We start from the raw sequence: 27,499 nt of genomic DNA on the forward strand, positions 1-27,499 counted from the left end.
GGGGGTTGGACGTTATATGGCTGCATAATCTCTATCTATTCTATATACTTAAGGCTGTGTGCATGTGTTTTTGCCGACTGTTTTTTTTTTTTCCTCCAATATTTTTTTTCTTTGTCGCTCCATTGGGAGACCCAGACAATTGGGTGTATAGCTATTGCCTCTGGAGGCCACACAAAGTATTACACTTAAAAGTGTAAGGCCCCTCCCCTTCTGGCTATACACCCCCAGTGGGATCACTGGCTCACCAGTTTTGTGCTTTGTGCGAAGGAGGCAACACATCCACGCATAGCTCCACTTTTTAGTCAGCAGCAGCTGCTGACTATGTCGGATGGAAGAAAAGAGGACACATATAGTGTCCCCAGCATGCTCCCTTCTCACCCCACTGTATGTCGGAGGTGTTTGTAAGGTTGAGGTACCCATTGCGGGTACGGCGGCAGGAGCCCACATGCTGATTCCTTCCCCATCCCTTTTTACAGGGCTCTGGGTGAAGTGGGATTTACCGGTCTCCAGGCACTGAGACCGTGCTCCATCTACAGCCCCTGGAGAAGATGCTGGATGGAGCGGAGTACATCAGGGACATGGCCCTGCTTCCTCAAGGTACTCTGTGTCCCCGTGCATTTGGCGCTCACACCGCAGCATGCTGGGTGTTGTAGTGCGCCGGGGGACATCAGCGCTGCGGCGCCTGTGCCATGGCCTCATTCAGCTTTGCTGAAGCAGGCTCACTTATGGGAATTGGTCGCGCCGGCCGCTGGGACTGCGGCGCGGCTGGCACTTGTAGTGCGCCGGGGACTTCAGCGCGGCCTGCGCTTTTACGGCGGCCGCGCTGATAACTAGAGTCCCCGGCTTTTGCGGCCTGCTTCCGTTCGTTCCCGCCCCCAGACCTGCCAGTCAGGAGAGGGGCGGGACGCTGGCCACTTCCAGGAATCGGTCGCGCCGGCCGCTGGCAGCGGCGCGGCTGGCACTTGTGGTGCGCCGGGGACTTCAGCGCGGCCCGCGCTTTTACGGCGGCCGCGCTGATAACTAGAGTCCCCGGCTTTTGCGGCCTGCTTCCGTTCGTTCCCGCCCCCAGACCTGCCAGTCAGGAGAGGGGCGGGACGCTGGCCACTTCTATGAATCGGTCGCGCCGGCCGCTGGAACTGCGGCGCGGCTGGCACTTGTGGTGCGCCGGGGACTTCAGCGCGGCCCGCGCTTTTACGGCGGCCGCGCTGTTAACTCGAGTCCCCGGCTTCTGGGCCTAGTCTCCCTTCGTTACCGCCCACAGCCCTGACAGTCAGGGTAGGGGCGTGACGCTGCATAGAGCAGAGCTGAGAGCTGGAGTATGTTTTGCATACTCCACCCCTCTCACTGTGTGCACTGTGAATCCGGATTCCCGCACTTTCTCAGGCACGCCCACGGCTTCCTTCTCTACAAGGACACCGGCAGCCATTAGTGTCAGTTTCTGTACGATACAGAGACAAGTGTGGAAGACCCTGGCATTCTGATAGTCACACAATCGCTGTAACAGGCGTTAAGCAGCACCTGTGGTGCTAACCCCACTAGTGCAGAAGTGCACTTATAGATATGCTTGTACTATATACATTGCACTGTTTGGTCGCATGTTGTATATATCCTCCTGGATTATGCGGAGGAGTTATCAGCATATTCTCTGTGTAAAACAAAGGTGCAGAACCACATGTTTTTCTATACAGCTGGTACAGCATGTACGGCTATACGGCCGGCAGGTACATAGACTCCCATTGTATGCACTAATGGCCAGGGGATGAGGACGGTGTCTGCAGTATTTACTGACAGTTTTTCTGAGACTATGGCTATGATACTAGAAGCCTAGCAGTCCGGACATGTCTCTCACAATATGGGCACTGTTGAATCATTGATCCATGGCCCCCCTCAGTGTGAATAACTAACAGCTCCGGGAATGTCAATGTGGGTTATTTCTCACAGCTCCTCCAGTGGAGGAGTCAGCTTCACGTATTTTTCTGGACCACTCTGCCTTCAGAGAGGCAGTCCAGGAACACCACGCTTATCCAGATATGCGCTTCTCCAAACGGCTTAGGATACACGTTATCCCTGTCCCCTGACTGGGTCAAGGACTGGACCCAATGTCCCGAGCGGCATCCTCCAATCTCCAGGCTTGTAGCTAGATCCATAGTTGCAGTGGGAGATGGAACTGCAAACTCAAAGATGCCACTGACAGACAGATGGATCTCTGGTCGAAAGCCATCTATGAGGCTGTCGGCGCACCGTTGGCTCCGGCATTCTCTCCCTTGGGGCACTCCAAGCTATTTCAGCTTGTCTTACACAGATTGACACGGTTACACGTACATCTGTGCCGCAGGTGGCATCCTTAACCTCTCAAATGTCTGCATTTGTTTCTTACGCGATTCAGGTTGTCCTGGACTCTGCGAACCGTGCGGCGGTAGCCTCCGCTACTCCGTGTTTTTAAGCAGAGCCTGGTCTGCTCGTTAAGTGAATGGAAGGCAGATTCTGCTTCCAAAAAAGGTTGCCTAACCAGTTGCCTTTTTCTGCTGACCGACTGTTTGGTGAGCGTTGGATGTAACCATCAAACAGTCCAGGGGTAAGGATTCATCCTTTCCTCAGCCCGGACACAACAAACCCCAACAGAGCAAGAGGCAGTCGGGGTTTTCGGCCTTTTCGAGGCTCGGGCAGGTCCCATTTTTCCTCGTCCAATGTGGGCTCAAAAGGATCAGAGGAGCTAAGATTCTTAGCGGGCTCAGTCTCGCCCAAAAAAGCGACAGTCTGAAAACCCGCTTCCAAGGCGGCTTCCTCATGACTTGCGGCCTCGGTCGGTAGCAGGCTCTCCCGCCTTGGCGATATTTAGCTGCCATAGGTCAATGACCATTGAGTGTGAGACATTCTGTCTCACGGGTACAGGATAGAGCTCACTTCTCGTCCTCCAACTCGATTCTTCAGAATTTCTCCACCTCCCGGCCGGGCCGCTGCTCTTCTGCAAACAGGGTGCACTCTATAGGCAGAAAGAGTGATGACCCCCGTTCCTCTTCAGGAACAAGGTCACGGTTTTTACCCCAAATTCTTTGCGGTACCTATAACAACGGGCCGTTCCGTCCCGTTCTGGATCTAAAAATGCTCAGCAAGCTCGTGGACACCAGGCGGTTCCGGATGGAATCCCTCCGCCATGTCATCGCCTCAAGGTCCCAAGGATATTTCCTAGCATCATTAGGCATCAAGGATGCTTATCCACACGTGCCGATTGATCCAGAGCACTAGCGTTTCTACGCTTCGTTATAGGAGACGAACACCCTCTGTTCGTAGCTCTACCTTCCGGCTAGCGACAGTCCAACTGGTCTTCGCCAAGGTCAGGGCAGCAGTAGTCACAGTCCTGCACTCTCAGGGTCACTCTGTGGTCCCGTATTTAGACGATCTACTTGTCAAGGCACTCTCTTAGGAAACATGCCAACACTGCCCGAACGTTGCGCTGGAGACTCTCTAGAGTTTTGGGTGGATCATCAACTTTTTAAAGTCAGATCCGACCCCGACCCTATCGATAAAATATCTAGGCATAGAGTTTCTTACTCTCTCAGCGATAGTGAAGCTGCCGCTAGACAAACAGCATTCACTACGGGCTGCAAGCTCTTCTTTAAGAACCAGTCGCACACATTGAGACGCCTCATGCACTTCCTACGTAAGATGGTAGCAATGGAGGCAGTTCCTTTCGCGCAGTTTTACTGCGTCCACTACAATGGGACATTCTCCGCCAATGGGACGAGGAGTCGACGTCCCTCAACAGAGTCGTCGTTCTTTCTCAGGCGGCCAAGGAATCTCTACGGTGGTGGCTTCTTCTCACCTCTTGGTCAAAAAGAAGGTCCTTCCTATCCCCGTCCTGGGCGATAGTTACGACAGACGCGAGTCTATCAGGGTGGGGAGCAGTTTTTCTCCACTACAGCGCTCAGGGTACGTGGACTCAGCAAGAGTCCACTCTTCAGATCAATGTTCTTGAACACAGAGCAGTGTATCTTGCCCTACAATCCTTCCAACAGCGGCTGGAAAGCAAGCATATCCGACTTCAGTCGGACAGCTCCACAGCGGTGGCATACATCAACCACCAAGGAAGAACGCGCAACCGGCAAGCCTTCCAGGAAGTCCGGCAGGTTCTGATGTGGGTGGAAGACACGGCATCCACCATATCCACAATTCACATCCCAAGTGTGGAAACTAGGAAGCTGACTTCCTAAGTCGCTGAGGTGTGGCCGAAAGAGTATGGTCTCCTCACCCGGACGGGTTTCAGGAGATCGGGCGCCGCTGACAGAGGCCGGACGTCGATCTAATGGCGTCACGGCACAACAACAATGTGCCAGCTTCATGGCACGGTTTCACAATCATCGAGCTCTGGCGGCAAACGCCTTAGTTCAGCATTGGTCGCAGTTCCAGCTACCTTAGGTGCCACCTCTGGCATTGTTGCCCAGAGTACTGCGCTAGATCAAGACCGACTGCGGCCGCGCCATCCTCGTCGCTACAAATTGGCCGAGGATGTTGTGGTACTCGGTTCTGTGGTGCCTCACGGTAGGCTAACCGGGGGCACTACCAGACCAATCAGACTGGCTGTCTCAAGGGCCATTCTTCCATTTGAATTCTACGGCCCTCAACCGGATGGTGTGGCATTGAGTCCTGGAACCTAGTGTCGTCAGGATTACCTCAGGACGTGGTTGCCACCATGAGACAGGCTAGCATACCAACGTCCGCCAAGATTGACCACAGGACGTGGAAGATGTTCTTATCTCGGTGCTCGGCGCAGGGTGTTTCTCCCTGGCCGGTTGCATCGTCTATGTTTCCTTCCTTCCTGCAATCTAGGTAGGAAAATGGGTTGTCGCTCAGTTCCCTTTAGGGACAAGTCTCAGCGCTATCTGTATTTTTTCAGAAACGACGACTTCCTCAGGTACGCACGTTCCTACGGGGAGTTTGTCTTCTCAGCACTCCGTACAAGCGGCCGTTAGAGCCCTGAGATCTGAACAAGGTTCTAATTGCTCTCCAGATGCCGCCTTTCGAGCCTTTGAAGGATGTCTCCCTTCCCGTTTTTCACGGGAAGTGGCCTTCTAGTAACGGTCTCGTCTCTTAGGAGAGTTTCCGAGCTAGCAACGCTCTCATACAAACTCCCTTCCTGGTCCTTCACCAGGACAGGGTAGTTCTGCGTCCGGTTCCGGAATTTCTCCCTAAGGTGGTATCCCATTTTCATATCAATCAGGATATCACCTCACCTTCTTTGTGTCCTCGTCCAGTCCATCAATTTCAGAAAGATTTGCATCTGTTGGTTCTGGTGAGAGCACTCAGGTTCTACTTCCCGCATGGCGCTCCTGCGCCACCCGGATGCACTCTTTGTCCTTGTCGCTGGTCGGCGTAAACAGTCGCAAGCTTCCAGATCCACCCTTGCTCGGGGGCTCGAGGAACCAATTCTTGAAACCTACAGTTCTACTGGGCTTCTGGTTCTCTCAAGGCCGAAGGCCCATTCTACCAGAGCCGTGGGTGCATCCTGGGCATTACGGCACCAGGCTACGGCTCAGCAGGTGTGTCAGGCACCCACCTGGTCGAGTCTACTTACTTTTACCAAGCATTATCAGATGCATACCTACGCTTCGGCAGACGCCAGCCTAGGTAGATAAGTCATTCAGGCGGCGGTTGGCCACCTGTAGGAGAGGGCCGTTTGACGGCCCTATCATGAGGTATTCTTTTACCCACCCAGGGATTGCTTTTGGACATCCCAATTGTCTGGGTCTCCCAATGGAGCGACAAAGAAGAAGGGAATTTTGTTTACTTACCGTAAATTCCTTTTCTTCTAGCTCCAATTGGGAGACCCAGCACCCGCCCTGTTTTCTCGGGGTTTTTCTGTTTTTTCGGGTACACATGTTGTTCATGTGGTATGGTTCAGTTCTCCGATGTTTCCTCGGATTGAATTGGTCTTTAAACCAGTTATTGGCTTTCCTCCTTCTTGCTTTGGCACTAAAACTGGTGAGCCAGTGATCCCACTGGGGGTGTATAGCCAGAAGGGGAGGGGCCTTACACTTTTAAGTGTAATACTTTGTGTGGCCTCCAGAGGCAATAGCTATACACCCAATTGTCTGGGTCTCCCAATTGGAGCTAGAAGAAAAGGAATTTACGGTAAGTAAACAAAATTCCCTTCTTTTTGATTGCTGATTTGTTACAAAACGTAAAGCATACCCTGTTGTCAACAAAATCAATGAGACTCCTGAAGTGTCATGCACACAATGTTGTGTTTATTTCTGACTTGCAGATTTGGTACAGAAAAAATCTGCAGCATGTCAATTCTTTCAATGCTTTTGCCGTATTTTTTTTATGCGCTTTTTTTATTGTTGTTTTGTCACAAAACCTGAAGGACATCTTGATGCCAGCAAAGTCAGTGAGAATCCTGAAGTACCATAAACACAAGTGAGCGGAGGTGCGGGATTCATGTGGAAATTTAGCTGCGTGAAAGCGCGAACAAACATTGATAGCGTGAACATACCCTAAGTGCGTTTACGCAGCATAAACACTCATAAAACGCATCTAAAATAGTAATTAAACAAATGCATGGGATCCCCTCTATTTTTAATAACTGGCTAAAGTAAAGCAGACACCTGTGGGCTGGTATTATCAGGCTGGGAAGGGCCATAATTATTCTGTTTTACCCAGCCTAAAAGATAGCATCCCGCAACTGCCCAAAATTAGCACATCCATAAGATGCGCCAGTTCTGGTGCTTTGCCCCGGCTTTTCCTGATTTCCCTGGTGCATTGGCAAGTGGGGTAATATTTTTTTTGGAGTTGATGTCAGATGACATCAAGCCCCAGGGTTTAGTAATTGAGATGCATTTATTGGCAATCCCCATAACTAACCGGGTAAGTGAAAGGGGAAAAAAACAATAAAAAACACAGGAAAAAATAGTTTCTTTCATTAAAGACTGAATTCCCTCCCCCCTCCTTTCCCCCACTATTCCTCATTGAGCAGTTTATTATTTTTCAGCAATTCACAGCTGACATCAACCCCTAAAACCATTACCTGATTGAAACCGCACCAGGGCAATTGGGAAGAGCCGGGGCAAAGCGCCAGAGATGGCACTTGTAATGTGATATGCCACTTCTGGGGCAGCTGAAGGCTGCTATTTTTAGAAGGAAAGGGCCAAAAAACCATGGTCCTTCTCTGCCTTTATATCATCTTCCAGCTGCCTGGTTTACCTCTTCCACTTATCAAAAATAAAAGCGACCGTATGTAATTTTTTTTTTCAATTATTTATTCGTTTAAACAAGGCTAAAAAAAACTGTTTAGTGCCTCATGAAAGGCATTAAAGGGTGCAAGTGTTTGGGCGTGGCCTAGCTCAGTATGTGAGTGGAAGCAGATCCTGTAGCTCCTGTCAAGCATCTAGAAAATCCCTAGGGAAGAAACCCAAAAAACACTCTCAGAAGTCACAGGCTGCAGCTGGACGACCCTCTGACCTCCCTGACCTGATTGCATTGCTTACTGGCACAGATATGACAAGGAGGGGGCCGAAAAAACAGGTGGGAGAAGTGGAGGAGCAGAATCAAGATGGTGCCGTGGGCAGCATGGAGCAGAGAAAAGATAATGGTGCAGACGCTGAGGAGACCAGAAGACAGGCTGCAACACGGCTGGAGCGTTTTGCCAGGCAGGAGAGCGGTGCCCATCACAGAGAGACAGTGAGAGGTCAGCTGCAGATGAATATGGGACTTGCAGACAGCATGGTGCTGAGTGAAGGAGGGGGTAGGGGGGAGAGCAGCGAGGGAGCTCAGGCCTGCATGGCAGAGACAAATCCCAGATCTCAGGCAGCACAGCTAGGAGAGCTGGCAGGCACACAGAATATCCCTGAAGAGCCCACACTGAGACATCCTCACAGCAGTAATGCTATGCAGAGCATGTATTACTGAGGTGACCCTGCAACTGGGGAGCCTGAGAAAAGACATGGCATCCATGCGGCACAAGCTTCATGAAGTGAAAGAGAGAACAGGAGAAGTTGAGCAAAGTCAGTATCATGGAGGACCGCATGGCAGGATCTGACAGAGATGGGCAGCGTGCAGCACAGCAAATCGCAGCACTCCTAGCAAAAACGGATGACCTTGAAAATAGATCAAGGCGTAACAACCCGAGAATAATTGGTGTCCCAGAGAAAGTGGAAGGTACATCCCCAACTGAATTTTTTGAGGAATGGCTGAAAAGTAAAATTGGATCTGAGCATCTCACCCCTCTATATGCGGTGGAAAGAGCCCATAGGGTTCTTACCCGCCCCCTGCCTCCTGGACACCCACCGCGACCTGTCTTGGCCAAAATACTGCACTACAGAGACAGGGATAATATCCTGAAGCATGCCAGAGGACACCCGGACCTGATCATCAATGGTTCCAAGATATCCATTTTTCCAGATTACTCCATAGAAGTGCAAAAGCAAAGAGCCAAGTTCATTGACATCAAGAGAAGGCTGAGACAACCGAATCTGGTATACTCCATGATGTACCCGGCGAAACTCAGAGTGGTAGCTGGAGGAATAGTGCACTTTTTCCTGGATACTAAGGAAGCGCTAAGATGGCTGGATAGCCATGAACAACGTTTGCGGCGGGAGGGTCGTGAAGGGGAAGCTGGAGACTGACTTTTGGGGACACCCTACCTCTCATCGCATGCAGTGGTGTAGAGGAAAAATACTATGCTATGGTTGCCGGGGAGGAGTTCCTGTTTGAAAATTTTAAACATTTTTTTTTTTTTTTTTTTGTTTACCTCGGCAATCTAAATTTAAATCTACATTTAATGGACTCTAGAGGAAAGGGGTCTGCAAACACCACTGAGGATGGGAGGAAATGGAATCCTGGCTATGGAAAAGGACTTTCCAACTCATACTGGACTCGCAATGCATAAATACTGAATTAATTTTTATTCCCCCCCCCCCCCCTCTTTTTTTTTTTTTTTTCTTTTTCTCCCCTCTCGCTTCACTTATTCCACCCTCTTGTCTTCTTCTTATACTACTTTTCTCTTCTTTGTTTTACCCACTTCCCCTCCCCCTTTCTTTCTCCCTTTTTTTTTCCCTTCTTCTTTCCCGTAACTTGCTTTCGTTCTTCCCCCTTAATATTTAAAAAAAAAAAAAAAAAAAAAGGGCATTGCGAAAATATGGCAGGACTGCAATACTGATCAGATGGACAGCCGGATACCGTGCACGACAAACAGGCGGGGTCCGCCCCTCCTTCTGGAGGTCCTGGTTCTGGTGTTATTGATGGTTGATAGGGCCCTCTCCGTCGTAAATGAGGAAACACGACAAAAGATGGACACGGTATCTGGCAGACTTGCCAAGGCAAACATATGCCCTCCGTCCCTGATACAAAGGGGACTGGTGGCAAAGATGTGTTACTATGTTTATTGTTGTGGGGGATGTTTATATTTAGGGGGAGGGTGGGCCTGTCGACAGTCTCATTTGGCCTATTAAGGAGCTCTGGGAGAACGAGAATTTGTCAATTAATCATATGGCGGGATGCAATAAGCTAATTAGTTGGAATGTTAGGGGCTTAGCAGTATTTCAAAAGGCAAGCAGTATTTCAATTTTTACGCACAGAAAAACCTGACCTAATTTGCTTGCAGGAAACACATGATACCGGAGAAGCTGCATCTACTGGATAGAAGGTGGCTCAGGGTGGGGTATCATTCTACATACAGTGCCTACAAGTAGTCTTCAACCCCCTGCAGATTTAGCAGGTTTGATAAGATGCTAATAAGTTAGAGCAAACTTCAAACAAGAGCAGGATTTATTAACAGATGCATAAATCTTACAAACCAACAAGTTATGTTGCTCAGTTAAATTTTAATAAATTTTCAACATAAAAGTGTGGGTCAATTATTATTCAACTCCTAGGTTTAATATTTTGTGGAATAACCCTTGTTTGCAATTGCAGCTAATAATCGTCTTTTATAAGACCTGATCAGGCTGGCACAGGTCTCTGGAGTTATCTTGGCCCACTCCTCCATGCAGATCTTCTTCTCCAAGTTATCTAGGTTCTTTGGGTGTCTCATGTGGACTTTAATATTGAGCTCCTTCCACAAGTTTTCAATTGGGTTAAGGTCAGGAGACTGACTAGGCCACTGCAACACCTTGATTTTTTCCCTCTGGAACCAGGCCTTGGTTTTCTTGGCTGTGTGCTTTGGGTCGTTGTCTTGTTGGAAGATGAAATGACGACCCATCTTAAGATCCTTGATGGAGGAGCGGAGGTTCTTGACCAAAATCTCCAGGTAGGCCGTGCTATCCATCTTCCCATGGATGCGGACCAGATGGCCAGGCCCCTTGGTTGAGAAACAGCCCCACAGCATGATGCTGCCACCACGATGCTTGACTGTAGGGATGGTATTCTTGGGGTCGTATGCAGTGCCATCCAGTCTCCAAACGTCACGTGTTTGGTTGGCACCAAAGATCTCGATCTTGGTCTCATCAGACCAGAGAACCTTGAACCAGTCTGTCTCAGAGTCCTCCAAGTGATCATGAGCAAACTGTAGACGAGCATTGACATGACGCTTTGAAAGTAAAGGTACCTTACGGGCTCGTCTGGAACGGAGACCATTGCGGTGGAGTACGTTACTTATGGTATTGACTGAAACCAATGTCCCCACTGCCATGAGATCTTCCCGGAGCTCCTTCCTTGTTGTCCTTGGGTTAGCCTTGACTCTTCGGACAAGCCTGGCCTCGGCACGGGTGGAAACTTTCAAAGGCTGTCCAGGCCGTGGAAGGCTAACAGTAGTTCCATAAGCCTTCCACTTCTGGATGATGCTCCCAACAGTGGAGACAGGTAGGCCCAACTCCTTGGAAAGGGTTTTGTACCCCTTGCCAGCTTTGTGACCCTCCACGATCTTGTCTCTGATGGCCTTGGAATGCTCCTTTGTCTTTCCCATGTTGACCAAGTATGAGTGCTGTTCACAAGTTTGGGGAGGGTCTTAATTAGTCAGAAAAGGCTGGAAAAAGCGATAATTAATCCAAACATGTGAAGCTCATTGTTCTTTGTGCCTGAAATACTTCTTAATACTTTAGGGGAACCAAACAGAATTCTGGTGGTTTGAGGGGTTGAATAATAAATGACCCTCTGAATAAACTTTTCACAATTTAAAAAAAAAGAAAAGAAAAGAAATAACATTCTTTTTTGCTGCAGTGCATTTCACACTTCCAGGCTGATCTACAGTCCAAATGTCACAATGCCAAGTTAATTCTGAATGTGTAAACCTGCTAAATCTGCAGGGGGTTGAATACTACTTGTAGGCACTAAAAAGGAGGGGAGCCAGCACTGCTTATGAATGGCTTGCAACAATGAAGAAATAAAAAGTGTAATATGCACAAATTCGTTCCTAATGTAGAAATTCAATGAGATTTTTTGCAAATGATTGATCAATGATTTGAGCCCCCCTGCCCCGTCACGGCAAATCTCTATAGGGGGGTCCCTAACGCTATATTATAAATTATTATGTACCATAAGGTCTCATATAAATCAGCAGGACCATATGAAGACACCACTTACCTGAGACATGTCAGAACCGCTCCCATGCTGCCAGGACTGACAACCGCGAATAAAGGCAGCCCAGGTGCCAGTGTGTGTGGCAGAACCACACACACCAGCACAATGTCAGGACTGGCCCTCACAGTGCCAGACCAGCAAACATGGATGAGGGCGGAACAAGGTTCATGCAGGTGGTGTTTAAATAATGATGCCTTGGAGCAGGAGGCGGTGGCTGTGTGTGAACAAGCACCAAACTGAATTTTGATGGCTACAGAAGGAATTTGCAAACCACACTGGGCGTGCACGGCATGGTGGCGGCCGACCACCTGACCAGCAAACGAAAAAGGAGAGGAGCCAGCACTGCTTGTGAATGGATTGCAACAATGAAGAAATAAAAAGTGTAATATTCACAAATTCGTTCCTACTGTAAAAATTCAATGAGATTTTTTGCAAATGATTGATAAATGATTTGAGCCCCCCTGCCCCGTCACGTCTTCATATGGTCCTGCTGATTTATATGAGACCTTATGGTACATAATAATTTATAATATAGCGTTAGGGACCCCCCTATAGAGATTTGCCGTGACGGGGCAGGGGGGCTCAAATCATTGATCAATCATTTGCAAAAAATCTCATTGAATTTTTACAGTAGGAACGAATTTGTGAATATTACACTTTTTATTTCTTCATTGTTGCAGTCCATTCATGAGCAGTGCTGGCTCCCCTCCTTTTTTTTTTTTTTTTTTTTTTTTTACTTGTAGGCACTGTATTCTGCATACTCCAGAGGGGCCAGCATACTAGTACGCTCAGGCGCACGGTTTGAATTTCTAAAGGTCATCGTGGATAAAGATGGGCGATATGTATGTCTTTCCTGTAGGCTGGGGACAAGAGCCGTAGAAATTATATCCCTATACATACCTCCGCCATATTGCAGCAAACTACTTCACAGTCTGATAAATTTATTGGCAGACTTTCCGGGGGTTCCCTTTATGATAATGGGAGATTTTAATAATATTTCGAATTCACATTGGGACAAAGGGAGATATGAGGTACGAAAAAAGGGGGGGTAACTGTACACCATTCGGTAATTTACTTAAAGAAATGGCGCTGATTGACCTGTGGAGGACTCGGCATCCGGAAGTGTATCAATACTCCTGTTGTTCGGCTACGTTCTCATCCCTGTCGTGCATTGATCTGGCCTTGGGCAATGAAGCAATGCAAGGTTTGGTAGTGGGTACTAAATACTTCCCCAGGACGGTATCAGATCATTCGCCCCTGTGTGTAGAAATAGACCTGGGGGAACAACAAAACCAAAATAGACCCTTATGGAAATTAAATCCCTTTTGGTTACAATTAGTGGAAGAAGGGGGGGGGGTATTAGTGATAGTTTAAGGGAATACCTTAGGTTCAATGAAGGATCAGCATCTATTGGAATGGTTTGGGAGGCAATGAAGGCGTACTTGAGGGGATTGTATATAAGGGGTATATCCAAGGTAAAGTCGGAGGCAAGAAGGCAGAATCAGCTTGCGGTTTAGGAATTGGGGGAGGCGGAAGATGCTTTTAATATCAGACCCCATGCCGGCGGCAAAAGCTAGGATGAAGGCAGCTCAAAAGATGATTAATAGATTGACCATACAGGCAGCGGAGAGAAAGAAAATGTTCCAAACCATGCAGTCCTTTGAGAATGGAGAACGGGCGGGTCACCTATTATCAGTGATAGCTGCGGCACAGAGGGAATCGACATATATTGCACGGTTACAGTCAGTAGATGGGGCAGTTGTCACGGACACCTCGGGGATCCTAAAAGTACTAGAAACATTCTACTCTGATCTATACTCAGTCAAGGTGCACCCGGAGGCGTGGGAGGTTGATGAATTTCTAGGCAGAGCTCAGGTGCCAGTCCTCTCAAGGGAATCTAGAGAGTTACTAGATGAGCCATTTGACTTAGAGGAGTTAGAGCTAGCTCTGAGTGATATGGCGAATGATAAGGCGCCGGGGGTAGATGGGTTTCCGGCTGAAGTATATAAGCAACATAGGGAGGTTTTACTGCCGGTGCTGCTTAAGGTATATAATTCATGTCTGGAAAGAGGAGAGCTTATGCCGTCTATGCAAGAGGCAATAATTGTGGTACTCCCTAAAGAAGGCAGCCTCTTACAGACCGATTTCACTATTGACGGTAGATGTAAAGCTCCTGGCTAAGATGCTTGCAAATAGGCTCACCAAAGTCATTACATCCCTAATACACCCAGATCAAGCAGGGTTTATGTCCAACAAATCCACGGCAACTAACCTTAGGAGACTGTACCTGAATATGCAGATACCGGCGGAAAATAAGGGGAGGCGGGTTATTCTCTCCCTAGACGTGGCCAAAGCTTTTGACAGCGTAGAGTGGGGGTACCTATGGGCTACGATGCGATCAATGGGGTTTGGGGAAGTGTATATTAGGTGGGTGCAGCTGTTGTACTCTGCTCCTACGGCAAGAATTAGGGCAAATGGCAGCATGTCAGATAGATTTTCTCTCTATATGGGCACAAGACAGGGGTGCCCACTGTCCCCCCTGTTGTTTGCTATCGCTATCAAACCACTGGCGGCGGTGATGCGGCGGGATCCTGGTGTAGTGGGTTACCGATATGGGAGTGTGGAGGAGAAAGGGGCCTTATATGCGGACGATTTATTATTGTTTCTGGCAGATGCAGGGAGTTCCTTGGAGGCGGTAATGAGGGTCATATCTAACTTTGGAAGGATATCAGGGCTCACGATAAGTTGGGACAAATCAATTTTGATGCCACTAGATGAAACGCCTTCCAATGTAGTGGTGACTTGTGCTCCGGTTCAGGTGGTGTCAGAGTTTAAATATCTGGGAATTATGATATCCAGTAAACTGGCTGAGTATGAACGTCTTAATCTCACCCCCCTTTTACTTAAGTTCAAACAAAAGATTCTGGCATGGTCCAAACTGTACCTTTCGGTGGTGGGGAGAGTCAACTTAGCTAAAATAATACTAATGCCCCAACTGCTCTATGTGCTCCATAACGACCCGGTATGGCTACCACAAGCTAGGTTTTATAAAATAAATTCTATTTTCCGAGGCTTAATCTGGGGAAGGAAGCGCCCATGGATGAGGTTAGAATATTTACAGAGACCAAAAGACGAAGGGGGACTGGCTCTACCTAATCCTTGGTGCTATTACTTAGCTGCCCAGAGCCAACACATGGTGGGGTGGGGTGTGACCGGTTTGGAGACCTCGGCGGGGAAAATATTACAGTATGTGATCGGAAAAGGTCCTTTGCTGGCAAGTCTGGAGGCGGGAAAGTTTAGTCCACACTCTGCATCATATCCTACTATACAGTTGATAGATAAAGTATGGGGTAAGATCAAACAGATGAGACAGGTAACCGGGCTCACTAGATATACCCCCCTGTGGGACAACCCCAACATTCCGGAATTTTTATCCCTTAAAGAATTTGGGCAATGGAGGAGAATTGGTATCTGGTACCTCTCCCAAGTGATGGATGGAAACATATTTTTAAGACTTTTGAAGTACTGCTAAAAGACTTCCCACTGGGACATAGTATGTTTTATAAATACCTGCAGCTACGTCACGCATTTGAATCGCAGAACAGAATAACACCAATTGTTATACAGTCAGATAGTGTAATTAATATATTAGGGACGCAGAGAGGGACGGCAGGATGTACATCGATGGTCTACGGGGGACTTCTGTCCATGTTGGTTGGGAGGCAACAAATTGGGGCATATGCAAGGTGGGTGGAAGATTTGGGAGAAATTGGGGAGGAGAAATGGGAGTCTATTTTGCAATAGGTCATCAAAATATCTCTGAGCGAGGCAAAACGGCTATCGCAATTATATATTATACACAGAGTATATAGAACCCCGTGTGGATGAAGAAAGTGGGAGTGAGAACAGATACCAAGTGTCCAAAATGTACTGTGGAAGAAGCAGGGATCATGCACATGTTGTGGGAATGCCCGTGTTTACAAGGGTTCTGGATCACAGTGTTAAATTTAATTCAATCAGTGATGCAAGTGGACCTACCAGAAACCCGCTGGTGTGTGTGCTGGGCTATGTGGATGAAGTGGGGGCGGATGAACAAGAGAAACTGGCAGTGGCACGATTGTTGTATGCAGCAAGGAAACTAATTGCCTTGTATTGGCTATCTGAAAAAGCACCGACACGTAAGGAATTTGTTGAAAAAGTGAATTATATTATTTATATGGAGAAAAATGTTTATATTAAAAGGGGAAGGAAAACTCAATATAAGATCTGGAGCAAGTGGCTGGACTTTCCAGGATTAGCGTCATTTGATCTACTGAAAGATAGGATATTTAGACTATAGGTAGGAAAGGAAAGATCGCAGTGGCTGAGAAATAAGGAGGGCAGGTCATTATGTGAATAAAGAGGGACGTAGAGAGTGGAGGGGTGAGACTGTCGACCGGAAGAGGGTGGGGGGAGAGGGAGGGAGTATGTGTGAGGACTAACCTCACAATTTGTTATGTTTATGAAAGTTTTAAAATGCAATAAAAATTTCTGATTTAAAAAAAAAAAAAAAGGGTGCAAGTGTAGAATATGTAGGGAGGTAAATTTACTTTATTTGTCAGATGGAAGTTGAAAAATCAGTTTGTGACAAGCATCGCATCAATGGGTTTTATATAGATCTGATGACGCCTTGCGGCCAGCCAATCACATTAATGCCAGTAGCCACATGCCTCCACCTGCAGAGCCACAGAGATTTTCTTTCATGGGATCTTTATGATTTTATATAGTCTTCCTCTTCCCAATCAGGTCCCTACAAGATCGGATTGTCTCAGTGGACATTTTCTATATATAGAAGAGCTTTCATGATTGATTCGTCAAGGATGGATAGCGACCAGGACAAGATGGCAGAGAGGATATTACACCTCACCCTAGAGATCCTCTTCCGGCTTACTGGAGAGGTGAGAGATTCTGATGACGTCACATTATATCTGTCATGGCTCCACTCCAGGGTCTGAACCCAGATTACTGGATGGTCGGTTGTCTGGAGTCCCAGCTCCTTGTTTAAGATTTTCTTATTGAGACATTACTATTTCTATTCTTTGAGAAACCAAGGAAAAAAATTGTGAAAACATACCCTGCTGTAACTAAATAAAAGCTTAGTGCATATAAACATAGGGTACTTAGTAAACACTGTTTTTGATCAAAAAAAGCATAAAGCTATCCCACCAACGCCAAGGTGTACCCAGTTGGGATAGTAACTACACTCTCTAATATTAAAACCTTACCATGGGTCTAAAATAGGCCTCAATGTGGCTAAGGGCTGAGATCGACCGGGTCCCAACAGGATACACACAGTCAGGAGGATTCACAGAATGAAATGTACCCCATGTTTATATGCACTATGCTTTTATTTAGTTACAGCAGGGTATGTTTTCACAATTTTTTTCCTTGGTTTCTCTTTGTCTCATGGCCAGTGTGAACATGGTCTCACAAGTTCCATGTATACCATCTCATACTCCGGCTCACTTTTTTGCTTTTATTTCTATTCTTTGCAGTTTGTTTGAATCCAGTTCCAGTTATCTACTATTTTGTTTTATGTAGATTTGGGAGGGTTTACACGTATTCTGTTATTCTTTATTTTTTTATTGCATAATTCCTGTACGACTATTTGCACGTTCCTAGCCCTGTGTCTCTCCCTCTTTCTGTGTGCACTTCATTTGCTGGTTATTAGTATTTTTGTGTTACACTTGGTTTATAGCTTAGGGTGCAGTTATGGGGTCTGCCATTGAGAAGTGCGGGTGTTATTACATGATCTTAGGATAGCAACATTCGCTGTCAGGCAGAAAAAAGTCAGGGTCAAGTACTAGCTAGGGATGAGTGGACCCGGACTGTGAAAGTCCGGATCCGCGCGGTTTCAAAGGTACGTGGGTGACGGGCCCGGGATTTCAGGTGTTTGATCCAGATCTGGCACTTGAGAAATTAAAAAAATATAGGAATAATAAAAAAACTAAGAATGACGCCAGTGCTTCTTACTTACCAAGGCTCTGTCATGGCGGCAAACTGCTTCCAGGTCGCGCATTCACTTCCTGTGTCACGCATTGGGCTAATCGCATATGCACTGCTTTCCCTGCTCACCGGCAGTCCTGACGTCTTAGTTGCTGTCAGATGCGCCCCAGGCCTGTGACCGCTTCTGACAGCAACCAATCACTGATGCTGTATGTGGGTCATTATTGTGGTCTAAAAATAAATAAACAAAACAATTGGCGTAGGGTGCCCTCATATTATGATACCCAGCATAGATAAAGCATATGGCTACAGGCTGCAGCCTCCAATCCTGCACTTATCTTGTCTGTGTATCAAAATAAGAGGTACTGTATGCAGCTTTTTTTACGCCGTACAGCTGGGGCTTGTATACTCAGATTGGGGAAGCCTATGGTTATTAGGCTTCCCACACAGCTTAAAAATTGCAACCTGTAGTTGCCCGAGATTGTCGCATTCATGAGATGCGACAAGCTCGGCACTTTACCTGATTCTTCCTGACTGTCCTGATGCGGTGGCAATCTGTGTAATAGGGGTTAACCGCTCACGACTGTAATTAAGCCCAAAATTAGTGATGGGAAGGGGTCTGAGACCCCCCATCACTAATCCAGTAAATAAAAAGAAATAAACACCAACACCAAGAAAATCCTTTATTTGGAATAAAATACAGGAAAAACCCTCTTTCACCACTTTAATAAACGCCAAAAACACCCCTGTATGTCTGACTTAATCCACACGAGGTCCCATGGTGATTCTGCTCTCCTACATATCTAAAGTCACAACACAAGATCATGGAACATGTCTGCATGCTGTAACTGCAGGCAGAGACTGAGCCGCGATCAGTCGTGACGTCACTCAGCTAAGTTGCGGTCACCACAGAAAGGGAAGGACGACAATCAGAGCCTAAGTGACATCTTTGCTGATCACGGTTGGCCTGTACCACCCTGCTAGCACTGTCACTGTTAAAGTGCGGGGCTGTGTCCCGCTCCCTGTCAACTTTTTAAGAGACAGCGCACCTTTGGCAAAAACTGATAATTTTCCAAAAACACCCTGGGAATATTATCAGTGTGTCCCAACAGATATGCACTAAGATTTCCAGCCCCTGATTCAAAAGTTCAGTTTTTTAGAGACAGTGCACCTTTAACAAAAACCTCATCGTGTCCTGCTTCCTGCCAGCCCATTAACAGTGACAGTGCCTGCCGGTGGGTGCGGGGCAGCCTCCACCCCACTGCCGGCAGTGTCCCTGTTAAAGTGCTGGTGGGACATAGCCCTGCACTTTAACAGTGGCAGGGGGGAGCAGGCTGCACTCCCAGACCCCTGGCCGCCACAGTCAGTGCTAAAGGGCTGGCGTGGTACGGGGTACGGCCCCTCACTTTAAGCCAGAGTGCTTCAGGTCACCAGAGGTCATACTGTGAGAACCCGGGTATGACCTCCGGTGAACTGAGTGACATCACTGCTGCTAGCCGAGTCCTTCTTGTCAGTGTTTCCCGGAGCTTGGAGAGATAGGACATGTTTTCAGTCTCTCCAGGCTCAAATGTAGCAGAGACAGATCCGTTATGGGACCTCGTGCGGATTACGTCAGACCTGCAGGGTTGTTTTTGGGGGTTAATAAAGTGGTGAAAGAGGGTGTGTTTTTTGTATTTTTTTTTTTTCTTTCAAATAAAGGATTTTTCTTGGTGTTTGTTTTTTTTTTTTTTTTTTTTTTTTTTTCTTTTTACTTATAGGATTAGTGATGGGGGGGTCTCAGAGAACCCTTCCCATCACTAATTTTGGGCTTCATAACAATTGTGCACTGTTATTAACCGCTCATTACCCCGATTGCCACTGAATCAGGGTAATTGGGAAGAGCCGGTTAAAGCGCCGAGGTAGTCGCATCTGATGGATGCGACAATCTCGGGCAGCTACAGGTTGCAATTTTTAAGCTGGGGGGATGCCTAATAACCATAGACCTTCCCAATCTGAGAATATCAGCCCCAGCTGTCAGGCTCGGTATCAAAATTGGTGGGGGGGGGGGGGGGGGGCTGGCTGCACGCTGGTGTTTTTGTTTAAAAAAAAGAAAGCTGCATGTGGTTCCTAATACAGGGGGACTCTCCAGCAATTTACTGTATTTTTCGCTTTATAAGACGCACTTTTGTTCCCCCAGATACATATACACCCCCCCCCGTATATTCGGCTTATAAGACGCACCCCCTACTTGGGGGAAAGTAGGGGGTGCGTCTTATAAGCCGAATATACGGGTGTGTGTGTGTGTTTATGTATGTGTGTGTGTGTGTGTGTGTGTGTGTGTGTGTGTGTGTGTGTGTGTGTGTGTGTGTGTATATATATATATATATATTTATATATATATATATATATAATATATATAAAAATATATAATATATGTGTGTGTGTGTGTATAGAAATAGATATAGATTTAGATATAGATAGATAGATAGATAGATACATACACACACATACACAGCTGGGTCCAGGGGAGCTGGGGGCAGGTGAACGCTGCGGGCTGCAGCCTTTGATCTCCTGCACCCTTTCATATAATATGCACAGCCGCTGTCCATCGCCGGTGGTGCTGAAATCGCACCGCAGTGACGGGCTGGGGGAGCGGTGCATATTATTTGTCCCTGCCCCCCCAGTGTTAGATATGGCCCCCATGCTGCTACTCATTCTAAAATAAAAAAACTTTACTTACCCCCTCCAGCGTTTCTCCCCGGTGTCCCTGCTTCCACTGTGATCAGGCACGCAGAGATCTCACTCTGCTGTTCCGATCACATGACCGGCACGAAGAACCAGGAAGTGGAGGAAGAGAAGCAAGGAGCAAGACAACAGCAGGGCAGCAGGGGGGGGGGGGGGCGATATCTAACACAGGGGGACTTGTGCAATCTATAGGGGCCATGGGCAGCAGCATGGGTTGCTATCTAACACAGGGGAACGTGTGCAATCCATAAGGGGCCATAGGCAGCACAGGGGAATGTATGCAATCCATAGGTGGCCATAGGCAGCACAGGGGAATGTATGCAATCCATAGGGGGCCATAGGCAGCACAGGGGAGCGTATGCAATCCATAGGGGGCCATAGCAGCACAGGGGAACGTGTATAATCCATAGGGGACCATAGGCAGCACAGGGGAACGTATGCAATTCATAGGAGGCCATAGGCAGCACAGGGGAACGTATGCAATCCATAGGGGGCCATAGGCAGCACAGGGGGACATATGCAATCCATAGGGGGCCATAGGCAGCACAGGGGAACATGTGCAATCCATAGGGGGCCATAGGCAGCACAGGGGAATGCATGCAATCCATAGGGGGCCATAGGCAGCACAGGGAACGTGTGCAATCCATAGAGGGAGATAGGCAGCACAGGGGAACGTGTGCCATCACAAGGGGGCTATATTCAATATAAGGGGGCCATATCCAGATTAAGGGGGCTAATTTTAGGATGGGGGCTATGAGGGACATATACCCTATATGATTTGTTAGAGGGGCACTGGCATTATAATATGGACCCCATTTAACATTAACAAAAAAATTCTCTTTTCCTTCACCAAATTTGGGGGTGCGTCTTATAATCAGATGTGTCATATAAAGCGAAAAATATGGTATTTATTTTATTGTACACCATAGACCCGCAAACCTGGGCCTGTGATTTGAAGCGTCAAAAATGCAGCTGTGCCACCCCCACGCCTGTAGCAGCCGAGCTGCTCCGGTCCGGACCCGCTGCGTGGCTTGAGGGATCCTCCGGACCCGGGGTCACGCGGACACGCCAAATGAAAAAGGGGAAAAGGGTGGTGGTACGGGCTTGGCCGTACTCGGTTCGTGATGCCACCCACGGTGTGTGGTGAAGTGGGACACCATCGCTGCTGTTGCCGGGATACCCGGGGGAGATGTGATGGCAGCTGGATGTCAACCCCTCCGTGGGTAGGGATGGTTGCCCCGGGACCCGGTGGTTTGGTGCAAGGGATGGCGGTGGCAGGGGCCCGCACACTCAGACGTACCAGGGGATATTTGGTTACTCACAGTCAATAGATCACACAAGTCTTTTGGTAAACCAAAGGTGCTGATGGCCGGCTTCCGCGGCTGGTTGTACACGGGTCCCCCACCCGGGCTGGTGGTCGCCGTCTCTTTCCTCTGCACTACTTTTGTGTTTGTGTAGACTTCTTGGTGTGCAACGCAAGAGTCCGCTCCCGGTGTTTTGTGTACCTGAGGACATGGCTGTGGAGTCGGAGTCGTGGAGTCGGAGTTGGAGCTCATTTTGATGGAGTCGGAGTCGGTATAAAATGCACTGACTCCGACTCCTAAAATATATAATAAATTGGGGACACTAGTGCAATGCAGAATGTGCTGAATATTTCTCTAGTCCCTTCCACGACAGCATAGGAGGTTGTCTCTCCACGCCCTAATTGGGACAGGAAGTTCAAGAGGTTTAAAAGGACCCTCCCACCTCCCACAGCCAGTGTCTTTCCTGTCCCCATGGGGCATGGAGAGGTTTTTATTTTTCTCCTATGCTGTGGTGGCCGGCGAACTACAGTATAATTTTTTTTTTTTTTTTCTTCCCCTGTTACCTTAAGCCGGACAGTATCGGTCGGGCCTTCACCGCTCCTCCCTTGCTGTTCCCTCACGCTGTGGGGGACCGCTGCTCCAGCCTTCCGGAGCCTCCTTAGGGGTGATGCAGGCTGTTGAGCTCCCCGGCCGGCGTCCTCCCTGAGCCGCCGGCCGCTTCCTGCATGCACGCTGCCGGAGCGATCCGGAAGTGCTCCCGGGGGCGGGACTTCCGGTCTTGCGGACTTCCGGTCGAGCGCTTCCGGTTTGCGGAGGCAGCGTGGAGGACACGCCGACGGTGACTCGGCCTGTCCAGGACCGGATGCGGGAGGCGGGGAACGATTACCGTCACTGGGAGGGGCAGGCCCTTTTGCATAAGGGCTGCCGCGAAGACGTCAGATCATGGTAAGCAACCGTGCTCCCTGTCATGTCTTCCGCTGCAGCTGCATCTGCAGAACCCAGTGTGCCCCCTGCTACTGTAAGTATGGAGGGGGATGGTCCCTCAGACATAGGTCTCAGTCAGATGATTTATGGCTCTCTGGTCTGTGTTTTCTAGGAGGACAAGGCCACCAAGAAAACTGACAGAAATGAAAAATCAGAGAAGCCTGAGAAGTCAGAAAAGGCTGACAAGTCCGATAAGCCTGATAGACCTGACAGAATGGAAAAAATTTAAAAATGTCCTATCTGTATCAAAAAGCTCCCTGCAGTATGGGATAAAAAGCTTTGCCAGCAATGTACGGACCAGATTATTAGGGCCGAACAACCGTCCCTGATAGACGAGTTGCGGTCCATGATGAAACAGGAGATTAGGGCCTCACTGGCCTCCCTTCCTGCTCCTGGCCCTGCTCCTGGCCCTGCTTCTGGACCCTCTCCTCCAAAAAAGAGGAGACTCCAGTCGACCCCGTCTGATCAGGATTACGCTGATTCCACCTCTGAGGGTCCTGATGAAGGCTTTCCCTCTGGGGGTCTGACCAGTCCTTTCTGTTTCCCTCTGAAGATTTGGGGGATCTTATTGGGGCAGTTCGGAGCACTATGGGATTAGAGGAAGTGCAGTCGCTTCCCTCAATCCAGGACGAAATGTTTGCTGGCCTGAAGTCAGTCAAACAGTTAGGATTCCCGGTTCATACCAATATTTTGGATATTGTCTCTCAAGAATGGGAATTTCCTGAGAGACGGGTACGGAGTGACTTTAGACGCCGGTTTCCTCTGGAACCTTCTGGATTACATTGGGAGGTCCCAAGAGTAGACGTTCAGTTGGCTAGGGTAGCTAAGCAAACGGCTCTTCCCTTTGAAGATACTTCCCAACTGAAGGATCAGATGGATAGGAAGGTAGAAGGCCTGATGAAGCGGTCCTGGGAGGCATCGTCTTCTTCTATTCAGGCTAACATTGCCTCCACCTGTGTATCCAGGTCCCTAATTAGGTGGTTAGACCAGTTGGAGGCTCATATTTCCCAGGGGACCCCTAGGGAGGAATTACTGGAATCCCTTCCCTTGCTTAGGAAGGCCACCAGTTTTTTGGCAGATACCTCGGTGGAATCTGTCCGCCTGGCGGCCAGGACCTCGGTTCTCTCTAACTCTGCCAGACGTGCCCTCTGGCTTAAGGCCTGGAGCGGAGACTCCACCTCCAAAATGAGGCTTTGCTCCCTTCCGTTTAAAGGGGATTTGGTGTTTGGGCCTGCCCTGGATGATATTCTGGACAAGGCGACCGATCGTAAGGCCTTGCCCGACCCTAGACCCAACAGGAAGCGGTCCTTTCGTCCCTCGATGCCTCAGGCCTCCCAGCCCAGAGGGAAAGGGAAGGCAGGCAGGTGGAGCTATCCCAAGGGTAGAGGGAGAAACATCCTTATCCCTTCCCATCAGCAACGTCCTCAGCAGGACAAACAGTGACTCGGCCCGGGTGGGGGGACGACTCTCGGCGTTTCTTCCCCAGTGGCGGTCCATAACCACTTGCCACTGGGTTCTGAAGATCGTCTCGGAAGGTCTCCTCATAGAATTCCTCTCCCCCCCTCGTCCGGGTCTCCGAGTCACTGCTCTGGCGTTGCAGGTTTCGCAGGCTCTGTTGTACACAAAGATTATAGAGCTAATGCACTCGGGGGTCGTTTCCCCAGTCCCGAGTCAGGAAGAAGGGGTAGGACACTACTCCCACCTCTTCCTTGTCAAGAAGCCGTCTGGCGACGTCCGAATAATTATCAATTTAAAACGTCTAAACCGTCAGGTCAGGTACCGGCGGTTCAAGATGGAATCAGTAAAATCAGCTATTCCCCTGATAGGTCTACACCACCAGATGGCCTCTATAGATCTGAAAGACGCCTACTTCCATGTACCCGTCCATCCGGGGCACAGGCAATACCTCAGGTTTGCGGTGCTACACGGGGAGGAAGTGCTTCATTTCCAATTCAATGTACTTCCCTTCGGGATCTCCTCGGCTCCAAGGATCTTTTCAAAGATCATGGCAGAGGTGGTCGCCTTCATAAGATTGCAGGGTATCTGTCTGGTTCCATATTTGGACGACTTTCTTCTCATGGCTCCATCTGCTCCAACCCTCCGGAGCCATGTGAAAAAGGTCTTTGGAAATCCTTCGGTCCCTGGGATGGCTTCCCAATCTCAAAAAATAACAGTTAACCCCCTCCCCCACTCGGCAGTTTCTCGGAGTGCTGCTGGACTCCGACAGACAGGCATCTTTTCTCCCAGAGGGCCACAGGGTAGCTCTGTTAGCCAAAATATCAAAGCTTCGCAGGCAGGCTCGCCCGACGCTTCGAGCGGCTATGTCAGCTCTGGGTTCCATGACGTCCTGCATTCCCTCAGTCAGGTGGGCTCAGGCCCATTCTCGGTGTCTCCAGGATCATATCCTGGCACATTGGGACAGACTCCCGTCATCCCTAAACAGGCGGTTTCGCCTCTCGGGGTCCGTCTCCTCATCCCTTCTCTGGTGGCTGCGTCCCGCCAACCTGCAGGTGGGGGTTGCCTGGACTCAGACACCCCTAGTTACACTGACCACAGATGCCAGCCTACGAGGATGGGGGGCAATGGTGGCAAACTCCCCATTTCAAGGGGTCTGGAGTCCTTACGTCAGCTCCCAATCCTCCAACTACCGGGAGCTCAGGGCAGTCAGGGAAGCCCTCCTTGCGGCTCAGGACCTCGTCCGGGACTCTCACGTCCTGGTGTATTGAGACAAGATCACAACAGTGGCACATCTTCGCCATCAGGGCAGTACACGCTCAGGCGCCCTGAAGTCAGTGTCCTCCCGAATCTTTCAATGGGCGGAACAATCTCTGCTCTCCCTCTCTGCGGTCCATCTGAAGGGCTCCCTAAATCTTCAGGCGGATTTCCTGAGTCGTCGGGATGTTCATCCGGGGGAATGAAGTCTGGATCAGGCGGTGTTCTGCTCTCTGGTGGCAAGGTGGGGTGCTCCAGAGGTGGACCTCTTTGCTTCGGCAGGGAATCGCAAGGTCGCAACATATTTCTCCCTGAACCCACGGGACGAGGCGTTAGGGGTAGACGCTTTCTGCCACAAGTGGTCCTTTCGCCTCGCTTACGCGTTCCCCCCTCTTCCTCTTCTCGTAAGGGCCCTGAGGAAGATCAGAGACGAGGGGGTCCCAACTATACTGGTCGCCCCGCTGTGGCCCCGGAGGAGTTGGTACAGCCTGGTCTTGACGCTAGGAATCGACAGCCCAGTCCTCTTAGGTTCGGACCCCAGCTTACTGTCACAGGGTCCGATTTTCCATCCGGCTCCCCAGAAACTCAACTTGGCTGCCTGGCTTCTGAGGCCCGGGCACTGAAGGCCCGAGGGCTTTCTGACAAAGTTGTGGCTACCCTACAGAAGAACCGTAAACCTGTGACTAATAGTATTTACAACAAAATCTGGAAGAGATTTTCCTCCTGGTGTGGTTCTCGGCCTCCTGACCCACTTCGGCCTAATATTGCGCAGATTCTGGACTTCCTCCAGAGTGGATTGGACTTAGGCCTTCGGCCTAGCACCTTGAAGGTTCAGGTGTCCGCCCTCAGTGCTGTTTTTGACACGGCTCTGGCAGATCGTCGTTGGATCCGTCGGTTCTTTGTGTCCGCTAGTAGACTCTGTCCACGTCAGAGGGTCCTGACGCCTCGCTGGGATCTCAATGTGGTCCTTACCGGACTATCTCAGTCACCGTTTGAACCTCTGTGCTCTTGTAACATTCGTTCTCTTTCTCACAAAACTGCTTTTCTTGTGGCTATTACGTCTGCTCGCAGAGTCTGAGAACTTCAGGCTTTGTCTATTAGGGAACCTTACCTGACCATCAGAGATGACAGCATTGTTTTTCAGCTGGACCCTTCCTTCCTTCCCAAGGTGGTTTCGGATTTTCACCGTTCTCAGTCCATCGTCCTGCCTTCCTTCTGTCAGAATCCTCGGACTCCGGGTGAGGAAGTGTTTCATTCTTTGGATGTCCGTCGGATAGTGTTGCACTACCTGGAGGTTACTGCTTCTTGGCGCCTTGATTCTAACCTGTTCATCCAGCCCTTTGGCCGCAATAAGGGCAAGAAGGTGGCTAAGAGTACCGTCGCCAACTGGATTGTACGGGCAATTAGAGATGCCTACCTCGCTCAGCATCTCTCTCCACCTACTGGATTCACGGCGCACTCCACCAGGGCTACCTCTGTCTCCTGGGCTGAACGGGCAGGGGCCTCCCCTGAGCAGATCTGCAAGGCGGCTACGTGGTCTTCGCTCCATACTTTCACGAAGCATTATCGGTTGGATCTGGATTCCAACAGGGATTTGGCCTTTGGCAGGAGGGTCCTGCAGGCTGTGGTCCCCCCCTAGGTATCAATTCTTTGGTATTCCTCCTATGCTGTCGTGGAAGGGACTAGAGAAATAAGAATTATTCTTACCGATAATTCGGTTTCTAGGACCTTCCACGACAGCAGGTAATTCCCTCCCCTTTGTATTCATATATTCCTGAATGTGTGGTACTTCTCATATGCTATGGATTCTTTGTAAGACACTGGCTGTGGGAGGTGGGAGGGTCCTTTTAAACCTCTTGAACTTCCTGTCCCAATTAGGGCGTGGAGAGACAACCTCCTATGCTGTCGTGGAAGGTCCTAGAAACCGAATTATCGGTAAGAATAATTCTTATTTTTTCATAGGAATTTGGGAAAGTTATGAAATGTCCTATAAATGTCTGTTCTATTCCTGATCTAATGCTACATTCACATACAGCGTTTTTGCTGCGTTTTTTGAGGATACGTTAATCAGCTTTTTAAAAAACTGCATCACCTGAAAGGTTTTTGAGCTCATAGATAATGCTTTCAATAGCAAATGCAGATTAGAAAAACACCACACAAGCTGACATGCTCATTCATTGTGAGGATCTGTTTTTGAGCACAAAAACGGATCCTCACAAAACGATGTGTCTGAATGTCCTATCTTGAAACCCATTGCCTTTGCTGGATGCCCAGAGTCA

At 48.9% G+C, this 27,499-nt stretch overlaps 2 protein-coding genes across 2 annotated transcripts in view; both read left to right on the forward strand.

The window, feature by feature from the left end:
- Positions 1 to 27,499, forward strand: part of LOC142312860 (uncharacterized) — a 138,737-nt gene that overhangs the window by 5,412 nt on the left and 105,826 nt on the right. The window lies entirely within an intron of this gene.
- The window catches only part of LOC142310538 (gastrula zinc finger protein XlCGF66.1-like), a 50,172-nt gene continuing 38,972 nt past the window's right edge, over positions 16,300 to 27,499 (forward strand). Inside the window, exon 1 of the mRNA XM_075348061.1 lies at positions 16,300 to 16,448. Within this exon, the coding sequence (XP_075204176.1) occupies positions 16,353 to 16,448 (96 nt within the window). The 5' untranslated portion in view covers positions 16,300 to 16,352. The remainder of the gene's footprint in view (positions 16,449 to 27,499) is intronic.

This window comes from Anomaloglossus baeobatrachus, chromosome 5 (assembly GCF_048569485.1).
Source record: "Anomaloglossus baeobatrachus isolate aAnoBae1 chromosome 5, aAnoBae1.hap1, whole genome shotgun sequence".
NCBI classification, from domain to species: Eukaryota; Metazoa; Chordata; class Amphibia; order Anura; family Aromobatidae; genus Anomaloglossus; species Anomaloglossus baeobatrachus.